Raw genomic sequence first — 21523 nt, forward strand, 5'->3', positions numbered from 1 at the left:
GATGAAATATCTAATTTTGAAAAATTTCCTGGAAGAAAAACAAGGCCAAATACAATGAATGCTAGTGGAATATCATTGGATGAGATGGGCTTATCAGATAGTCTGATCACTTCACTTGTCAGGGATTATTTTCAACCAATCACTCGCATCCTGTTTCCTCACTGGGGTGGGGGCCTCATAGATTCCTATCGAGCATTTATTGTAAAATATGAGGCTCATGGTGACAGGGAACTGAGTCTACACTTTGACAATTCAGAAATTACTGCCAATATTAGCATCAATGAAGACTATGAAGGGGGACAATTGCAGGTCCGTAAAATGTCAACAGCTGCAGGAGTTGATGAGGAATTTTCAGAGCCTATGGTCAAGATCAGTCATGAGATGTGCTTTGGTTTACTTCACTGTGGTCGCCAACACCACTCAGCACTACCCTTAAATCAAGGAATCAGATACAATCTAGTCATCTGGATGAGAAGTTCAGAAGTTCGCAACAAGATGTGCCCAATGTGTCACGACGTCCCAGATTTGATTGAAGTGCCTATTGCTGGTGATGGCTTCATTCCAATAAAAAAGAGCAAACACACATGTAGTTATTTATAACTATTATACTTGCATACTGAATTGCCTTAACCTACTAAACTTGAATAAATGTAAATAAAATGAATGTTTTTAAAAAAAGGCTATTGTATAGCTATTATATTTACAGTTGTAAAGTATTCTTTTAGTTGTTGACCAATAACTTATTAGAAATTACATACTAAAAGCAAAAATATGATAAATTAATAAGCATCCATAAAATGTTTTTATTTATTTTGTATATCCTTTCTAAAGACAATTTGTATAAATAATTTAACAAAAGGTCAAGACAAATTTATGTTTATTTCATTGTGTGGAAAAAATTTACAAAAATAGGATTGTATTTTTCAGTCAACAGAATAAATATGGAAAACATTAAAAAAAAAAAAATGTAATTATAAAGTAGAAAAAAATTCATAAAAAACGTTTTAATAACAAGCTTTTATGTAATGATGCACTAAAAAGTAGAAAATAAGTAATAGACTACTATTTAAATGACTATAAAGAAAAGCGTGGGTCACTTTAGTATCTATTGGATACCTTTACTAATGTTAAGGAAGACACCCACGCTTTTCTTTATAGTTATTTAAATAGTAGTCTATAATTTATTTTCTACTTTTTAGTGCATCATTACATAAAAGCTTGTTATTAAAACGTTTTTTATTAAAAAAATTTTCAGTACTTTACATGTTTTATTTACAATAGAGTTACATGACTAAAAACCATTGCGCGCCTACTGAACATCACGTTCAGTAGGCGCGCAATGGTTTTTGAACGCAGCCATTACGTGATGGCGCAGCTATTGAAGGTGATGACGCGTGTGGTGTGGTTGGCTAGACATGCCTACTAATTCGGTCCAAATTTTAATTAATCAATAAAAAATTAATTAGGCATCCAATTAAGTCAAATTTAGTTTCAGATTGCATTGTCTTCATGTCTTGACCCACGTGCCAAGTGTGAATCGTATCGGTCAAGTAGAACTGTCCGAATTTTCACTCCTGCGTTTCTATCTAGACTGACGACTGACGACTGACGACTGGCGACAGACAGAGGAAGTGAGTTAAATAAAAGCTTGTAAAAAATATATAGCACTCACACAAACGATGTGTTGTTGTAATATGTTTTGATAAAAAATAAAAACTAAGAATTTTAATTTTTTCAAATTTCAAAAAAAAAAAAAAAAAAAAAAAAAAAAAAAAAAATGTAATTATAAAGTACGAGCCGACCCGCGGCGCATCATACGCCGCTATTTAGTTGTCTTATTTTCTACTTTTCAGTAATTCATAATTTGTGAATTCGACAGTACCAATGCTGCCACTGAAAATATTTCCTTTAAAACACTAAAACCCTCGTTTCCCCCTACCCCCACCCGCGTGAAAGCAGCCTCCACTTAGTTACTTCCCCTAAGTATAAAATAGTTTTAAACTAAATTATCTGCCCCTAATAGCCGTCACTAAACCCGGCTCTACGATGTAAACATTTAGCGTGAACTACAGCTCACCAGACCATGTGGGTGTGGGGGTGGTTGCGATATGCCTGGAGAGGAAAAGAGGGAACTGCGCGGCGCGCTTACAGCTTGTTTTCTAACGTCTCCAAGAAGAGAATTATATATATAGATTAACATGCCTGATAACATACATTACATAATTGGCGTTGTTTTCTTCCTCATTTATTAAAAAAATAGGGTGTTCACTATGATGCCCACTATATTTTTACCCCGCCCTACTATTGAACACTATATTTCCTTATATACTGTTCGCAGGGTCAAGCACACCGTCTACGTCGAGTCATTTTTAACTTGAATTATTTGAGATATAGAAGCTAAAATAAATCGTTTTTAGTCATCCTAGTAAAAAACAACATATTAAAAATGTTTAAAACTGTATAATTGTGTATCTAATTATGCTTTAAAGTGCAAAATATCAATATGTTTCTTATAAGGAACGAGGAACGGGCGTTCGCTATTTCGCACAAATGTAAAAAATGTGTTCTCTATTGGGAAATACAGACACATGCAAAAAAAAGTGAAAAATTAAAATCTAAAATGCGAATGAATACAAGGATGAATAGCCTATTATTATTCTCCAATTAATAAAGAGTGTTATAGTATATTCGGTTTCTTTCTAGGTCAATTATTTATAAATCGTGGTGCCCTCATAGGGAACACGTCTCATTTTTGGTGTATCGGTGTTTACATGTGGAACTTGACTCTAGCAACGCTTACAAAAATGCTGATTTTTTTATTTTTTTTTTTGCAGATATAGAATCTAGCAATAATAATTTAAAAAAAAAATACTAGCAACGCTTCAGTGGTGTAGATTTCTCGATTAAAGATCACACGATTTGATAGCTATACTAGCTGAAGGATACAAACAAGCTTCGAGCATAGAGGTTGTGCTGAGTTGGGTAGGGAATGTGGTGGGGGGGGAGGGTTGTCTCAAGTGGGGTTAAAATATAACCCTGGTGTGAGTACGAAAAGAGTGTCTTCCTTACAGGTAGCTGAATGTTTCAAGTTGGTTGAAAATAAAAATTTTGAGGAATTTTTTTTTTCTGACGTAGTTCAAATTTATAAATATAAATAATAGTGTTTTGATGAATTGGCTTTTGCAGGGGAGATAAGGTTTAAAATAAGATTAAAGATTGAGTTTGGTTAAGATTATAATTTAATGTTTTATTTTTCGTGTGAAGACAGCAGGGATATATGTCATTTATTTTATGTGTAAAATACTGTATTTTATTTTTGTGTAGAAAGAGATCCGTCATTATGTTTATGGCTGCTGAAGTCTTAGTAATTCTCAAAGCAATCCACTATTCTCAGAACATTATGTGGCATTACTTTAGGCGTTGTGTGATATTATTTGAGTGGTAATAATCTTGTTTTTTGAACTTTTACTCTGAAGTTTCACGCTCTAAAACCTAACTCCAACCTATACATGTAAAAACACACTGTAACTTCTACACTTCTAAAACCTTACTCCAACCTATACATGTAAAAACACACTGCAACTTCTAAACTTCTAAATCCTTACTCCAACCTATACATGTAAAAACACACTGCAACTTCTAAACTTCTAAATCCTTACTCCAACCTATACATGTAAAAACACACTGCAACTTCTAAACTTCTAAATCCTTACTCCAACCTATACATGTAAAAACACACTGCAACTTCTAAACTTCTAAAACCTTACACCAACCTATACATGTAAAAACACACTGCAACTTCTAAACTTCTAAAACCTTACACCAACCTATAAATGTAAAAACACAGTGCAACCTCTACACTTCTAAAACCTTACTCCAACCTATACACTTTAAAACATCATTCATACTTCTGTACTGTGAAACCTTACTCTTACCTATGCACTTTAAAATATCACTCCGAATCCTACACCCTAAAACATTACTCTAACCTACTTATTCCAACCTACTTACTCCAACCTTCACACTTTAAAACGTCACGCGAGCTTCTACGCTTTAAAACCTCACTACTAAACTCTTAAACTTTACTTCAATTTATACTATGCAGTCTGTGAATGTATTATGATTACTTTATCACCTAGTACTTTTCTCTCCTCAATATTCTATACTACAATAGCATAACTTTTAATAGCGCACATACTTTTCAAATGGGTGCCTAAAAATTATTTGAAACAAAATACTGTTATTTTCTTTTTATTTTGATGTTCCGTTAACTCTGATTATGTATTAAGGTAAGCGAAAAATTCAACAAATTTTTTTTCACTAATATATTTTAATTATTACTTACATTATCAAACCATCAGAACTTAATGGAACGTAAACAGTGAAGACTCCTCTGTTTATTATACGCGTTAAAATCTTGCCAGAAATAATAAAACACCACACAATGAAAGGGAGGTAATAAAAATATAATCTAACGCTATGTTTTACTAACGAGCACACTAATTGCGTTTAATGTAGAGTATTTTACTAATTATATGATCGAGTAGCAGCATTTGCTGCTTTAGGATACTGCCGCTGGTAAATTATGACAGATGTATTAATGAAAATAGTTGTATTTATAAACATTAATTATACGGACTGTTTGATTTCAAATCAAATACATTGTGGTTGGGTGGGAAAGCGTGCGATCGCTAACTTTATAAAGTCCCGAGTTAGTGCATTGGGCAGATGAGGCTTGTAAGCTTGGGACACTAACCTATCTAGGAGAGACAACTCCAGTATCAAACATCTACTGCTTGCAGATTGTTCTGAGGTGGACAAAAGTTCCATATCAAATCCAAAAAGAAAAGCAGGCAAAAGAAAAAAAAATGTAGCCATCGGGTCATATTGCGAAATACTTACTTGTGTAGAAGGAAATCCTCTCCATTATTACAGTTAAGAAGGAAGAATATATAATACTCTTAGCTAAAACAAAGTAAAGATTCCTATTTAGCACCAGCGATCCATAGGGCAGACGAAATAGGGTTCATATATGTATCGACCCAGAAGAGAGAGTGTGGTCTACACTATTCAAAGCCGCCTCTCCGTAAAGTGAGTTAGGTACCCATCTGAGCTGGGTGGACTTGGGGTCGTCTATAAATAACGCCACACTCGTAGGAGGTTAGGGGTCTGTAATTTTGTGACGGTGTGTGATGAGGGGGAGTGTGGAGGTGTTTAGATGGTGTGACGTCACACATTTGCATTATAAACAAGTAAATTAAAAGTCTAGTGACAATTTAAGCGCAATTTCCTTAATTACTTTTTTTGTGACCAAACGAAAGGATATTTTTGAAAACTTTCTTCGGCAATATTGTTTTAAGTTATGGCAGAAATCGATTGGTAAATGTTTCAAGACGCTAAGTGGTCTGGTTGCCGAGATATGGGCCAAAAACTGCATTTTTTTCGAGGTTTTTTGGTTTTTCCGGGAAATCCAGGAAGGAATTCCGATAATTTTTTTTGGCCCACAATCATCCTCGGAACTTGCTTAACATATTTGCTTTTGGAACTAGGCCTCGATATTGCTTCGTTGAGGAGGAGATACGACTTAAAGCTGCGCACATCCATCCAGAAATGATGAGTTAATAATCGCAATTGTCCAGTATGGAAATTGCGCTAAAAAGCAACGTTAGAAAACGAATTTTAGCTGTTATTTTGCGTTTTAAAAAACAGTTTTAATAAATGTTTATAGGAATTGTATAAAAAAAACTCTATGTTAACAGAGTTCAGATAGGATTTTAGAAAATATCGTATTTTAAGAAAATTTTAACAGCAATTTTGAGGGGGGTTGTAGGGGGGGGTCTTTTAAGTGGGGGGGGGGGGGGGTCTGGCGGAGGTAAAAAATCGTCCAAAAAATCGTGACGTCATTTATGGATGACCCCTGGAGGCAGCGACATCCCTCTGACTTTAACTCAAATTCGAACTCGAAACTTTGGGTAAGCAAAGCTCTACCGCTCGGCCACAACGTCCCATAAACCTATAATAAGCTGATAAAACAAAATTCCATTGACAACATGGCCTGAATCATCCTTAATGAATGAGAGGCTGGTTTAAGTTTAACATTCGATGACTTGTGAAAATTTAAATATATACTCCTATGTGTTCAAAGCTTCAGCAAAAGTGTTTGTTACTAAAAAAGTCTGTTGTATAAAAAATAAATAAACCCACTAGTAGGACTATTAAAATTCCTATAAGATTACAAAATAATAATCACTCAAGAAAATTTAAGAACAATATTTCCTTAATTTTGAATTTATATAAAGTAATGTCTATTTATGCTAAAGAAACGCAAGATGAAAGTTTATTTTCTGAAATAGTTAATTATATAATAATTATAGCGTACGTGTTTCTTGTCTTTGTGTATGCATGTGTTATTTAGAATGTGTTGTGTGTATTACTGTTTATATCATTGTGCCTGGATATTCGTGTTGTAAAATGTATTTTAATTTTAACTCACCCAGCCGTCTTTTGGCTGTCGTGTGCTTATCTCCAGTATGCAGACTGACAACCAATTATCGAATGTCTTTCATATCTTAACGACCATTCCACAGGTTCGAGACGTCAGTCATCCCCCCTCCCCCCTGCCATTACCAGAACAAGGCGAGACAGTATTCCACATCTACCTGAGCTTGCACCAGCAGAACAAGTACCCAGCTCACCCTCTTCCACCCCTCCACCCCACCCCTCAGCTCACCCTCCTCCACCTCTCCACCCCTCAACCCTCTAGTACTCAGTGTGAAATACTGTGACACGTATAACTGGCTGTGGCTGAAAACATGCAGGACTTTTAAAACAGTTTCGTCAAATTGAGAAAAAAAATGGAGACAAGCGTCACGTGATAAGGTAAACAAGGCTTTTGCGCATGTGTAATAACGCCAAAATATTCGCTAAACCATAACATTTATTATCTAAACCATATAATCTTTATGTTTTATGCTTTAAAAATCCAATGTTATTTTGATGTTACAATTATATATATATATATATATATATATATATATATATATATATATATATATATATATATACATAAATATATATATAATATATATATACATAAATATATATATATATATACATATACATATGTATACATACATATATTATATATATATATATATATATATATATATATATATATATATATATATATATATATATATATATATATATATATATATATATATATATATGAATAAATACATTTTATATACTTAATATTTATATATATAGGGCCTATATATATATATATATATATATATATATATATATATATATATAAATGGTTACATGCAAGAAGCAAAGGAAAGAACATAAAACACATCCAATTCTTTTCTTTGCCCGTTCGAGTTAGCATCTTCAGCCTTGTCTCCTGAGCCCAACTGATCCACCGTGACTACTGTCAAAACCAGCGGTTGAATCAGTTTCGCTCACTGTATCTGTGACTATCATCCTGGCTCACCGACGCGCGTGTTTGTCGTGCTTAGAACTCACGTAACGGTTTTACCTACTCTGTGTTGGTGAGATTTTTTTTTTACGCAGTGGCAGTTTGACAGACGCCGTGTTTCTAATTGATAATAATCTGTTTTACAAGGTGGGGGAAATATTTCGTGTACGGTTTTGAGTCGGAAGTGATATTGGTCCGTAGTCAGTGGCGTATGCAAGAGGGGGGGGGAGGTTAGGGGGGGTTAGGGGGGCTATAACCCCTCCCATGGTCCCGATCCATATATATATATATATATATATATATATATATATATATATATATATATATATATATATATATATATATACATATATACATATAGTCATATATATATATACATATATATATTCATACATATATATATATATACATAGTCATATATATATATATATATATATATATATATATATATATATATATATATATATATATATATATATATGATTATATACGTATGGAAACATTTTCTGAACCCCTCCCATGACAAATTCCTGGCTACGCCACTGTCCGTAGTTATTTCCCTTTACAAATTAAAAAATTTCTATACTCTTTGCATAACAAAATATCACATTTAATTAAACAATTTTATAAAAACTCCCAGTGTATTATAAACAAAGCTATAAACTAAAATAAAACATGCTCATAAAAATATTTCAAACCTAATCTCTAAGCAGAACGCTGGGTTATTAAAACTTTCAAAATTAAAAAAAAAATAAATTAGCTAGCCTTAAATCAAAACTAATTATAACTACGAACGTGATTTTAATTTGAAAATAAAACGCTAATTAAAATTCCAGTACATCGCATGCACATTAAATTTTCTACTTATAAATTCCTTTTAACTGTGCTATTTTTTTTTTATTAGTCGCGATCTTAAGAAAATGTGTTAGAAAGGAATGTGAAAATAGTTATAAAAAATAAGATGATTAATAAATAAATTTGAAAAAAATGTGGTGTTCAAAGATAGTCCCCCTTTACAGGGTTATAATTGAATCCTGTGAAATAAGACAAGGGACGTAATGTTGATAAATTATGTAACGAGTGAGTTATTCATCCTGGCAATACACTTCTGTGCAAGCCAAAAATAAATCCGCTTGCTGCGAAAATAAGTGAAACCTTATGGTGTATATAAGGGCATTCTCACACGACAAGTTCAAAATTGCCAGATTTTCTTGTAAAAAGATTTACCGTGTTGAAACTACAGTTACGCAGGCCAACTTGTGCGATTGGTCGAGTTGATAAATTGTAAAATTCAGATTTTCGACGTTATCTGAAAGTCGATAACGTCATTGGTGGGTTATCTGCAGATGTGTTTATTAAGTCGCAGGTGGGGGGGGTTGTTTTAGGGTCGGGGGTCTGAGGGATCTCGGCAATGGCGTCGCAAGTTTGGGGACTTGTGTGTGAGGGGCCCTTGGTTATAGGGTCGCTGGTTTGGGGACTTGTGTGTGAGGGGTCCTTGGTTATAGGGTCGCTGGTTTGGGGACTTGTGTGTGAGGGGTCCTTGGTTATAGGGTCGCTGGTTTGGGGACTTGTGTGTGAGGGGTCCTTGGTTATAGGGTCGCTGGTTTGGGGACTTGTGTGTGAGGGGTCCTTGGTTATAGGGTCGCTGGTTTGGGGACTTGTGTGTGAGGGGTCCTTGGTTATAGGGTCGCTGGTTTGGGGACTTGTGTGTGAGGGGTCCTTGGTTATAGGGTCGCTGGTTTGGGGACTTGTGTGTGAGGGGTCCTTGGTTATAGGGTCGCTGGTTTGGGGACTTGTGTGTGAGGGGTCCTTGGTTATAGGGTCGCTGGTTTGGGGACTTGTGTGTGAGGGGTCCTTGGTTATAGGGTCGCTGGTTTGGGGACTTGTGTGTGAGGGGTCCTTGGTTATAGGGTCGCTGGTTTGGGGACTTGTGTGTGAGGGGTCCTTGGTTATAGGGTCGCTGGTTTGGGGACTTGTGTGTGAGGGGTCCTTGGTTATAGGGTCGCTGGTTTGGGGACTTGTGTGTGAGGGGTCCTTGGTTATAGGGTCGCTGGTTTGGGGACTTGTGTGTGAGGGGTCCTTGGTTATAGGGTCGCTGGTTTGTGGACTTGTGTGTGAGGGGTCCTTGGTTATAGGGTCGCTGGTTTGGGGACTTGTGTGTGAGGGGTCCTTGGTTATAGGGTCGCTGGTTTGGGGACTTGTGTGTGAGGGGTCCTTGGTTATAGGGTCGCGGGTCTGAGGGATCTAAGCAATGGGGTCGCAGGTTTGGGGACTTGTGTTATAGGGTTGCAGGTGATTAAGTTCTTGGTTGACGGGTTCAAGTTTAGGGATCTTGATTATAGGGTCACTAGTTTTGGGATCTTGATTATATGGTCGCTGTTTTAGGGATCTTGATAGAAAAAATTATAAGCTAGCTAATTGGGAGATCACGATTATAGGGTCTCACATTTGGAGATCTTGGTTATAGGGTCGCAGGTTTAGGGATCTCGAATATAGGATCGCTGATTTGGGGATCTCGAACATAGTGTCTCAGGTTTGTAGTTCTTGGTTTTAAATTTGCTGGTTTGGTGATCTTGAATATGGTATCGCCGATGAGAACATCTAATTAAATTAGCATAACTCACTGTACTACAGCACCGATGACACGAATTAGATTGTCAGACTGCTGTATTTCGTGTACCTATGATGTTTAAATACCATAATTTAACTTGCACCGAAACCCTAAATGTAAGATTCGTCCAATTATAAGTATTTTTTTTAAAACAGATTTTTAACTTTGCTTTAATATTTCAGGTTTTGAACATTCTAGAATTGTCACTACCGGCCTGTGGCTGCGTTCCAAAATGACGGCCATGGAGGAAGATGTGGATGACCGGTTTGCCGGCATCGACATCGACAGTTTACTGAACAGGGCGGAGAAGCGCTCGTTTAACTATGGCCGGAAGAAAACTTTATACGAAGGTCAGTAAGACATACAGGGGTGTTGATATATCACTTGATTTTTCCTTTGTGGCCCCATGGGGAGCAAAGGGCCACAGCCACACCTTCACGTCTGTGCTTCTCTCTTTACTTGCGCCCATGTAAACCTGTTAGCCTTTGTCTCATCATATATATATATATATATATATATATATATATATATATATATATATATATATATATTTATATATATATATATATTTATATATATATATATGTTCATTGTCGCCTCCAAATACCCACCTCATTAACTTACTACTTTTTACTGAAGAAACGCAAGCATATTTTTGAACCCCAGTATGTTAGGCATTCTTGCGTCCCCCTTTTTATATATTCAAATGAGCAAGTTCGTCAATTATTTTTTTTTTTTTTTTTTTTAATTATTTTTTTTTTAAATTTTTTGAAGGGTTAAATGGCTTGAGTTTAAGAGGGCTTCGAGCAATAAGAAATAGACAATATAAATAACGCCACTGTTACACGAACTAGAAGTAAAATTATGTGTATCTTTATATTTTAGTATCTCCCGTTGATTCTTCTTGAATATTCTAGATCTATATTTCACACGCCTCTCCCTCACACACACACACATAAACACATACACGCACACACACATATGGTATGCGCCGAACAACGGACCTTAACATAAGGGAGATAAAAAGATATTTTAGGTACAAAACGCTAGTGATCTCCCCTTGCCGAGAGACCTGAATATTGCTATTTATAAAACTTGAGGGAAAAGATGCAACGATAAACGAGTTGTGAATTACATGAATGTATAGCAGCAAAGCAATAAAGACACACACATATATATATATATATATATATATATATATATATAATATTTGCCAATACTTTAACATCTATACCTATACGCATTTTAATCAACGACTATTCTCTGCTACCATATATTTTATCTAAATGATTAAGAGAGTACGCTTCACGAATTTCTAGAATTTCAAAATCTACAAAATATAATTGTGGGTGGGGGGGGGGGGGGCGGAGAAATCCTTTTTGAAACAATTACATTGAGTGTAAGTTACTTATTTTATTATGAATTTACCACTACATTTATTATACAATTACCGCGAAGTGTCAAGTATTTTTTTTTAACTACGTTTGACAAATAACATCGCGTTTAAATAGGTTTTTTTTCAAATGATGCTTTAATTAGAAATTTAATAGTTTTGATTTACAAATACCACCAAAATTTAATATACTAATATCACCTTGTTTTAAATTCAGAAAAGACCATATCTTAAATGCACAAATGACACCAAAATTAATACAAAATACTATCAATTTTATGCACAAATACCACCAAGTTTTAATAAACAAACACAACCGACGTTTTATGTACAAATACCACCAAGTTTATAAATAAAAATAATAGTTTTATAACAGTTTTAATATACAAATATTTCCATGCATTAAAAATAAAATCCATTTTTTTTTAAATTTACAAATAACACAAGATTTAATGTAAACAATTCCATGAAGTTTTATTATAGAAATACCATCAAGTTTAATGTATAAATACCACCTGGTGAAATATGATAATACCACACATTTTATTGGTAAATCTCGCCCAAGATTTAACTCTACCAAATTCTCCCAGCTCCCGAATTCATACAAAGGTTGAATGGAGAAGAAACAGTCATGGAGGGGCAATCACTCTGCATTGAATGTAAGGTCGCAGGATTTCCCGCCCCCACGTTACGGTGGTACAAGGTAACCTTCTTTTTCTTAATGACATAACACATTTTTTTAGTCTTCTTATTATAAACTGGAAAATTCTAAAAAAAATTTAACGTTATATAATAAATTTTTAAAGTTTGTTTAATTACAAACCTAAAAATTCTTGACTTTCGATTATTATAAATAGTTCCGTTCCTTCCTTAATTGTGATTGTCTGGAAACTGACTTGACTTTATTGTACTACTACTGATGAGATTTTTGTGTGTGTTTTTCTCCAAACGTGAAATTTTGTGAACTAAGTCTGGTTCACTCATTATAGCCATTAACAATCCTTAAATACAGGCAACGCTTGTTTTTTTAACAAAAGTTGATTATATCCTTATAGGGCATACTACAATTTACACTTCAATTTAGTACCATCTCATTATATTCCATAGAAAACTGCCTCTGTTGTGAATAAGATTTTAGTTTTAGGCCCTTCTTCATTAAGTAACACATAAAATCCTTGGAAGTAAAATTAGTTCGTTTATTATTTTATTTATATTCTTTACAAAATAGTCTCAAATCTAGAATTTCCTTGGCTAAAAGAACACCAGAGTTCCGTGTACTCAGAGTTTCTTCCAGGCATCTCTTCGGCGGGGGGGGGGGGGGGGGGGGATTTATATAGCAAACATACACTTTTACTAGTGTCCGCCCCCCCCCCCCCCCAGAGGCGCAGCGACCCTACCCGGCGCCCGGGGACAAACTTTCGATGTGCACGCCCCAACATGTCCCCCCCCCCCTCGCTACGCCTCTGCCCCCCCCCCCCCCCTCCCCCAAAATGTTGCCCCTCCCCCCCACGGAGAAAAAAAGTCTGGAAGAAACACTGCGTGTACTACCCTGAATTTGATTTTAAAATTCTTGAGACTACCCGATGAAAACGTGTTCCAGATATAGGGAATTAAATGCAGTTAGGCAAGATGCTGGCATTCAATTGGTCCATTCTAACTCCACGGTTTGACCTATCAGAATCTTTGGTTGACAGCTACAAATTGATTTTAAAGTAAAGAAAATTATTCCGATATAACAATTTTACGTAGTTTTACTTTATTCCGAGGTAACAATTTTACGTAGTATTACTTTATTCCGAGGTAACAATTTTACGTAGTTTTACTCTTTTAAATCCATTGCTGAGCCTATTCGGTCCATTTAGGTGTCTGACCTGCTTTACTACATATTTCCAATTCAAACGTATCTGCTGGTGTCTACTTCCACATCTGGACTCTTAAGCTCTTTCAGGCATCTGTCCACAGTTCATTTATCTAAGATTAGTACTGCCTTAAGACATTCATCTAAGATTAGTCCTGTCTTAAGACATTTATCTAAGATTAGTTATGCCTTTAGACGTTTTTCTAAGATTAGTTCTGCCTTTGGACGTTTTCTTTTTGCGGTTTGGTAATAAATCATCTTCACTGCTTCGCTGTGATTTCACTTTCGGTATTTCTTACAGGCATTTCTCTGCAGGACGGGCAGTGACCCCCCAAAACCACATTTACCGACCTCCCACCCCCCGACACACCCCCCTCCCTTCCATCCTCTCTTCCTCGCCCGGACGAAAATTTAAAAAAAAGATATACAGTAAAACGAGCGCCTACTAGCTGACCCCCCCACCTTGAAGTTTCAAGCTGACCCCCCCTGGTTTCAAGCTAAGCCCCCCCCCCTGAAGTTTCAAGCTGACCCCCCCCCCTCCATTTCAAGCTGACCCCCCCCCTGAAATTTCAAGCTGACCTTCCCTCCCCCCCCCTGAAGTTTCAAGCCGACCCCCCCCCCCTGAAGTTTCAAGCTGACCCCCCCCCCCCCTGAAGTTTTAAGCTGACCCCCCCCTGAGGTTTCAATCTGACCCCCCCCCCCCCCCCCCCTCTACTCCTAAAGTTTCAAGTGTTCCACCATCCACTTTGGAAACTATGAAAAACACCCTATTAGAGTTCTCTCCGCATTAAATCAAAATCCTACTCCTCCCTCATTAATTTAGTCATTAATAAAGAATATTTATTACGTTTGAAAAAAATGTCCATGAATACGACATTTCTGATGAAGAGATAAAATGTCTTCTCACAGGACGATGAGGAGATTGTCGACCATGGGCGGATCCACATAGAGAGCAACGGGAGGGGAGGCTACTGTCTCATCATCGACAACGTCAACAAGGGGGACGAGGCGGCGTACCGCTGCAGGGCGGAGAACGTGGAGGGGGCGTCATCGTCCCGGTTCTTCCTCTCTGTCAAAAGTAAGAATCTACGTTCCAGCTTGTAGGCGGAACATTATCATGGGATGTTACAGACTTTTTGTCGGAGAGTTAGTGTTTAAATTGTGTGTGTGTTGAGGGGGTGGGGGTGTTTAACTGGGGTGTATGACAAAAGGCCTTTTTTATGCCTTATTTCGATGGTTGTCAAGATAGGAGCAATGCAGTAACACATATTTTGCGATATTAGCATTTTTTATGCTTTGTCGGCCTTATGGTTTGTCGGCGTTATGGTTTGTCGGCCTTATGGTCTGTCGGCCTTTTGTCTTGTCGGCTTTTTGGATGTCGGCCTTTTGGCAGTCGGCCTTTTGTCTTGTCGGCCATTTGTCTTGTCGGCCTTTTGTCTTGTCGGCCTTTTGTCCGGACCCCGTTTAACTGAGCTATAATACAGTCAGTCAAAAACAGGAATCGGAGTTCAAGGATCAGTTCACAATGGCAAATATCACATCACAATGTTAGAGACCATTGGTCTAAAGTTTGGTGTTGGAATCTTGTGTGTGTTGGGGTGGGGGGGGGGGGGGGTCTAGCTGTCTTGTTTCTTCCGGTCAGTCAAGAAAAAAAAATATCAGTTAAAAAAAAGTTCACAATATGGCAAATATTACATCACAATGTTACAGACAGTTGGTCTAAAGTTGGATGTTGGATTGTTGTTGACGATCAAGTTGTTTTGTTTATTCCTGTTAGACAGAAGTAAGATTCCCAGTTCTAGCTTTAGTTGCTAATTAGAGTTGACGTTCGAATATTGTGACGGCCCTAGTTGTTTGAATGTTGTGGGCGATCTAGTTGTTTTGTTTATTCCTGTTAGACAGAAGTAAGATTCCCAGTTCTAGCTTTAGTTGCTAATTAGAGTTGACGTTCGAATATTGTGACGGCTCTAGTTGTTTGAATGTTGTGGACGATCTTGTTGTTTTGTTTATTCTAACCAAAGAGAAGCAAGAATCCCAGTTCTAGCTTAACCCCACGACGACGAAATATCACATCACGATTTTAAAGACCATTAGTCTAATAACTGCTGTTGAATTGTGTGTGTGTTTGTGACGGGGGCAGTGTTTTTTCCAGACTTTTTCTCCGGGGGGGGGGCTTTGAAATTTGCGGGGGGTGGGGGGGGTGGTAGACTTTCTTCGGGGGGGGGTGGCGGACACTGTTAGAAGTATATATTTTCTATATAAATTTCATTTTCTCCGGGGGGTGAGGGGGGGGGGGGGGTGGGGGCGGTAGACTTTCTTCGAAAGGGGGGAAGAACACCCCCCCCCCCCCGAAGAGATGCCTAGAAGAAACTCTTGTTGGGGGGGGGGCAGGGATTTAAATGTCATGTTTCTTCCGGTTAGTCAAAAGTAGAAATCCCAGTTCTAGCTTCAGCTCACGATGTCGAAATATCACATACTTAGCTGTCGTGCTATTGTAGTAGAGACTGCAGGACTACGAGAGTATGCAAGGGTATTAAATAATCTTGGCTGTGCCATTGATTACTATTATTCAAAAGTAAGTTGACAGATTCCAATTTCAATTATTTAGAACAAAATTTCCAATCAACAAGCCATAATCACCTACACTAATAGATAGTGAGTAATCAGGATTCCCGTATTCACATATATTTAAACTTAAAGGGCTAGATATTGATCCGCCTAATTTTTTACTTTTTTTGTAATTTTGATTACACAAAATATAGACCTCTTACAAACATTTTATAATTTTTGTTTTTGTGTACAAGATGAAAACATATAACGTAATGTACTGAACCTCTCAAATGACAACACATTTAAAAAAAAAATCCACATGTTCTAGGTAAACCAAAAAGCCCCAAGAAAAAAGACGCCAAAAGTTCGCCCAACCGCCGAACCGTCTCCTTCCCTCCAATGTTCGCCACCATCGTGGAGAAAGTCGAAGAGGAGGAGAAACAGGGGATAGAACTCGCCAAGCTCCCGCCCTCGCCCATGACGGAGTTCTACTACGCCCTGACCCTCAAAAGTCGCCAGAGCTGGCCTACGTTTCTTGGCGACTGGGCGTTCGCCAACAGCCCCGAGAAACGTCGCAGTAAGTCGTGTTTTGATTGGCTGTTGCCCCCTCTAATGACAGCCTGTGTTAGATTCCTTAGTTGCTGGCCATATTTTTTAATTGCCAGATTATTGTGTGCTTTAGATAGATTGCTTTCGTTTTGCTAGCTAATTATGTTATAGAAAACCTCAGACAAAACAATCCACTAGCGAATGTTAGGATAGCTATAGCGCTTACCTAAAGTAAATAAATAAATCTACAAAGCAACCTATGCTTATATACGCACCATCAGCGGTCGATTCAATACAGTGTAGTTTTTACTGAAGTCAAAAAAAAAAAATCTTCACAGTGATTTTATTTATTTGCTTAGTGTTGCTTAATTTCGTTTAATTTTCTACACACATTTTCTGTTTAAACAGTATTTCTCTCTATTATTTTGTTTCTTTTCTTATTTCAATTTTTTATTTTTGTCTAAATGCAAAATGAATGCTGTTTGATGAGATTTTGGGCGAAATTTTAAAATAATCACTACTTTTAATATACTAAATTTTTATATCACCATTCATTTTTTTATGTTATATCTTATATGTCATTATGTTATGAATTTCTGCTTTAGATACTGTTTACACAATAAGATATAATTCTTTTAAAATAGTAATACAATTCGTAGATTATCTCAAATATGGAAACAAATTGATATTTAATTAAAAATGTTAAAATACTTAAGTATTTTTTATAATATGAAATTGTTTCAGTGTAAGAATTTTTAAAATTTAATAAGCAGTACTTCATCACTCAATGCCATTACATAATTTCAATTATTTTGTTAACTTCGAAATATTTAAAAACTTAAAAACTGAAAAAAGGTTCTCTCATCTCTTGTGGGAATAGGGCTGGTAAGTAGGTCACTAACCAGTTCTACGGCTCAATAAAACCTGCATGAGCCAAAGAACTGTTTGGTGACCTACTTACCAGCTCTATTTATGCTCATCTATCTGCTTGTTAATTACCTCCCCATTGCTAGCGTCTAGTTCTAATCATGCAGCTTTTGGTCTTCAGCGGATCCAGAATACAGACAGGTGCAATCGGAACCCGCAACCCCAGTTTCCACTGGTCGGAAACAACGTTTCGTTGGCCAAAACGGTAATGCGGAACTTTCTGAATCTAAGAAGCAACGAATGACCGAGGAAACGAAATTAAAGATAGAAAAGGAAAACGAAAGGTTGAAAAAGTTGGAAGAGGAAAAAATGAAAAGGGAAGCGGAGAGGAAGATGGATGAAGAGAGGAAAAGAAGAGAGGAAGCGATGAGTTTGAGGAAGAAAGCGAGGGAGGAGAGGAGAAGGAGGGAAAATGTTGACGCTGAAATCGGAAAGAGTAAAGCAGTAGACGTTGTAGAGAATAATGTTGAGATGAAAGATGAAGAAAAGGATAAAGATAAATCGACGAAACAAGAACAAGAGAAGAGTGTTGGAGAGCAGATGATAAAAAATAAAGTCACAAAACAAGAAGAAACAAAAACACATCATACAACACATCAAGAATCAGTTAACAAGGATATAGACCATAAGAAACAGGAAAACGCTCAAAAAACAGTTAAACACTCCAATTCTGACCACAGTGCTACCCACCAAGGTAATAAAACCACTGATTTAGGTAATAAAATAACTGACCAATCAAAAACAGAGCCTGCTCCGGATAGAGTAGTTCCGAAGAAAAGTGTTTTGCAGAAGTTTGCCAAGCATTTAGAACCTACGGAGACGAAACCAGAACCGACAGACAAACGCGGACCCCAGATTTTTAAAGGTGTTCACGACAAATTTAACAAGACATCTGAGGTTCCTAACAAAACTTGTGATTCAGTCAACAAAACAACCGTAAAAGTTGACAACACTAATAAACAAGCTACAGCGAATAATACAGCGAACAAGACATCACTAAAAGGTGACACCGCCAACAAGACAGATACCAAGAATGAGACACTGAACAAGACATCACTAAAAGGTGACACCGCGAATAAGACAGTCCACAAGACAGAACCAACTGGTACCAAGACAGCTCAGACCCCAGACAAAACGAATAAAACATCGGGAATTCAAGACAAAATCAACCAAATCGCTCCAGGAAATGGCAAAAATCCATTAACTGTAGACAAATTCAGCAAAACAACCCCAGCAGAAGACAAGTCCGTTAAATCAACACCGAATAAACCAAACACATCAAGCGTTCAGTCTAAATCTGCTACTACATCCACTGATAAAACAAATCTCAAAGACAGCAACAAGACAAATAATTCAGTGTCGCAAAATGCTGCTCATATTCCAACCGAGAACAAGCAAAACAAAGAAGCCTCAAAACCAACAGAGAATAACAAGTTCACAAGCTTATTACAAACAAAAGATCAACAGAAGAACTCACAGGAGCAAAAGCAAATTGATGCATTGAAACAGAAAGAGAAAAGTCAATTGGATGCTTTAAAAGAAAGAGAAAAGAGTCAATTAGATTCGTTAAGGCAGAAAGAAAAGACACAGATAGACGCTTTACGTCAGAGGGAGAAGAATCAAATTGACGCATTAAGACAGAGAGAGAAGGATCAAATCGAAGCTTTGAGACAGAGAGAAAAGAACCAAAGAGATGCATTACGGCAATCAGAGAAAGATAAAATTGAGGAAAAAGATAAGAAACAAAACGACACATTAACAAATAAAGTTCAGAGAACGTTCACACCATATGGCAGTAAGTCAGCTGTACCCGAGAAAAATGACGATAAAATTAAAAAAGAGCAGAAAGAAAAAGAGGAAAAACAAAAAGAAGAATTGCGACTAAAAGAGGAGAAGCAGAAAGAAGAGTTAAGGGAGAAAGAAAAGAAACAAAGAGAAGAGTTAAGAAACAAAGAACAGAAGCAAAAAGATACGTTGAAAGAAAAGGAAGAGAAACAAAAGGAGGAACTCAGGTTGAAAGAAATCAAAATGCGGGAAGATTTACGTCGACATCAAGAAGAAGAAGAACGCCGGAGAGAGAACAAGAAAGAACAGCTGAGGCAAGAACAGCTCATGAGGCAATACGAGGAAGAGAATAAAAGAAGGATGGAAAGATTGAGAGAAGAAGCGAAACTTAAAGAAGCAAACAAGGACGACGTGAATAACGACGAAGAGGTCAAAGTGTATAAGAGAGATTACTCGTTTTCCGAGCTTCGTCAGAGTTTAGAGGCGCATTTAGGTGGAGATGTGATGAGCGCTGAGGAGCATAAATACTGGGACGATATTTTAGAGAAACACGCGTATTCGATATCAGATATCAAGAAAGCGTTTGACAAGATGGCGGAAGAAAGACCAGCACGGAGCAAAACAAGACGAAACAGTGTCGAAGAAACTGATCTGGCATTAATTAAACGTTCATCTTCCATCAGTGATTTGAAAGACTCGTACACAAATTCTTTAGGGCGACCGAAGAAGAAAACTACTGAAACCGCGAAAAGACAAAAAGACGAAGAATTTCTAAAACGAGCTGCTTCTATCAGTGATCTACGACAGCAGTTCCTTGAAGAGGTCAAAAAACAGTCGTCGCCAGCCAAACTGCTGTCTGTTCCTGGGAAGCAAGAAGCTGAAATAACGATAAGGAACTTGAAAATCTCCGACAGCTTAAAACCGTCGGAAGTCCGACAGCGGTCGAAATCCCCGACCCCGACTCCGCTCTACACCCCACCCCAACAGAGCAATGATGTTAAACCTTTAACGCGAAACCAGTCTGAGTTAACGAAACTAGCAGGGACTGTAGCCTCCAAGCGTGCGTCCTTCCACGAGATGCTCTCACAGAGAACCCAACCTGATACCTCATTGGCCCAGAAGCGACTGTCGTACCAAAGCCGCGACGCCTACGGAAGCCGTGATATTCCGGTCTACCGTCGAGCAGCCGGCTGGTCAGACGATGTGGATAAGCTACAAAAACCTACCACCTCGACGGACGCGGATCAAAACCAACCAAGTCTTTTAAAACAAAGCAAGCCAGAGAAATCTGAACCGTCTTCAGTGAATCAAGACAGCGATAAAACCGAAACTACTGCTGGCAACGTTCGACCATTTGTATACAATTCCACTCGCACCACTGCAAGAAGTAAGTACTCACATCCGGGTTCTTTCAACTGCTCTTAGACTAATGAAAATAATTTCAATAAAATAGTTACGCCGTGGCTAAACTATAGAGCCTTGGCTTAGTTGCTTCTGTGTGAAGAAGATTCGAAATTTACTCGGCTCTGAAGGGTACCTGAAATGTGTAAAAAGTAAAGAGGTCAATCTCTTACTCAGTCCATAAATTCCATACTTACATTACTTTTGTTTACCCCCAAAGTTTGGAACTGAAAAGTGCTAATTATATCAATTGCATTCAAGTTCATGAAATTAACTTTAATCAGAAACAAGTCAGTTGAATTAAAAACGGTATAATTATTAAATTGATATACAATTAGTAATTATTATCACCTTATTATATCTCATAAAATGTTTCGTTTAATTAATTAGTGGTCATCAAGAAAGATTAAGGCAAATGGAAAACGATATAATTATTAAATTGATATATAAGCAGCATTTACTATCACCTTATTATATCTGACGAAAATCTTTTCTTTTAATTAACTAGGGTTCATCAAGAAAGATTAAGACGTCTCCTCATTCTTCATCCCACATAACCAATAGACACCTTGAGCGATTGTTGTAAACTTGACACCTGAGTAAACCGATTATACACACCTGGCTAGCCTGTTAGCACCTCCAGAAATCTTTGACACTCTAGACTCAATTAAAACTCAAAATAAAGAAGCTTCCACGAAAAGGTGAAAAAAAATCGGGCACATTTTCAGGAAATGTGAAAGTGTTGAAGATGTTTCTACTAATGCGTCTTTTGCATTTAGGAATGTGGATTTTAACAAAACGATAATTATATGCATATCTCTATTAGCACGCAATAATCTATAACAATGTGTGTGTTGAATGTGTGAACTGAAAATCCTAATGAATTGTTAACAATATGCATATCTTGAGTTTTCAGAATACCTAATGAAACTCATTTTTTTTTCAAAATGGAGGATCTTTATAATT

The 21523-nt window shown here is 37.0% G+C and overlaps 2 protein-coding genes across 3 annotated transcripts in view; both read left to right on the forward strand.

The window, feature by feature from the left end:
- Window positions 1-21523, forward strand: part of LOC131929580 (uncharacterized) — a 38034-nt gene that overhangs the window by 12119 nt on the left and 4392 nt on the right. Inside the window, exons 2-8 of one of the 2 annotated variants that reach the window (XR_009383980.1) lie at window positions 6588-6879; window positions 10277-10444; window positions 12078-12190; window positions 14255-14423; window positions 16224-16472; window positions 17493-20543; window positions 21066-21258. Coding sequence is in view for 1 of the 2 variants with exons in the window: in XM_059285861.1 (XP_059141844.1) it covers window positions 10327-10444; window positions 12078-12190; window positions 14255-14423; window positions 16224-16472 (649 nt within the window). In the remaining variant the exon portion in view is untranslated. The remainder of the gene's footprint in view (window positions 1-6587; window positions 6880-10276; window positions 10445-12077; window positions 12191-14254; window positions 14424-16223; window positions 16473-17492; window positions 20544-21065; window positions 21259-21523) is intronic. The other variant, XM_059285861.1, reaches the window with a different exon arrangement.
- LOC131929582 (2-oxoglutarate and iron-dependent oxygenase domain-containing protein 2-like) lies at window positions 55-600 on the forward strand. Its single transcript, XM_059285863.1, has one exon. It carries the CDS (start codon window positions 55-57, stop codon window positions 598-600), a length of 546 nt encoding a protein of 181 aa, XP_059141846.1.

Source organism: Physella acuta, unplaced genomic scaffold, assembly GCF_028476545.2.
Source record: "Physella acuta isolate Inbredline_101_S28 unplaced genomic scaffold, ASM2847654v3 ptg001653l, whole genome shotgun sequence".
Taxonomy (NCBI): Eukaryota; Metazoa; Mollusca; class Gastropoda; family Physidae; genus Physella; species Physella acuta.

What these genes read in the sequence shown, in the direction of transcription:
- LOC131929582 (XM_059285863.1), top strand. Translation starts at nt 55, where the DNA reads ATGAATGCTAGTGGAATATCATTGGATGAGATGGGCTTATCAGATAGT.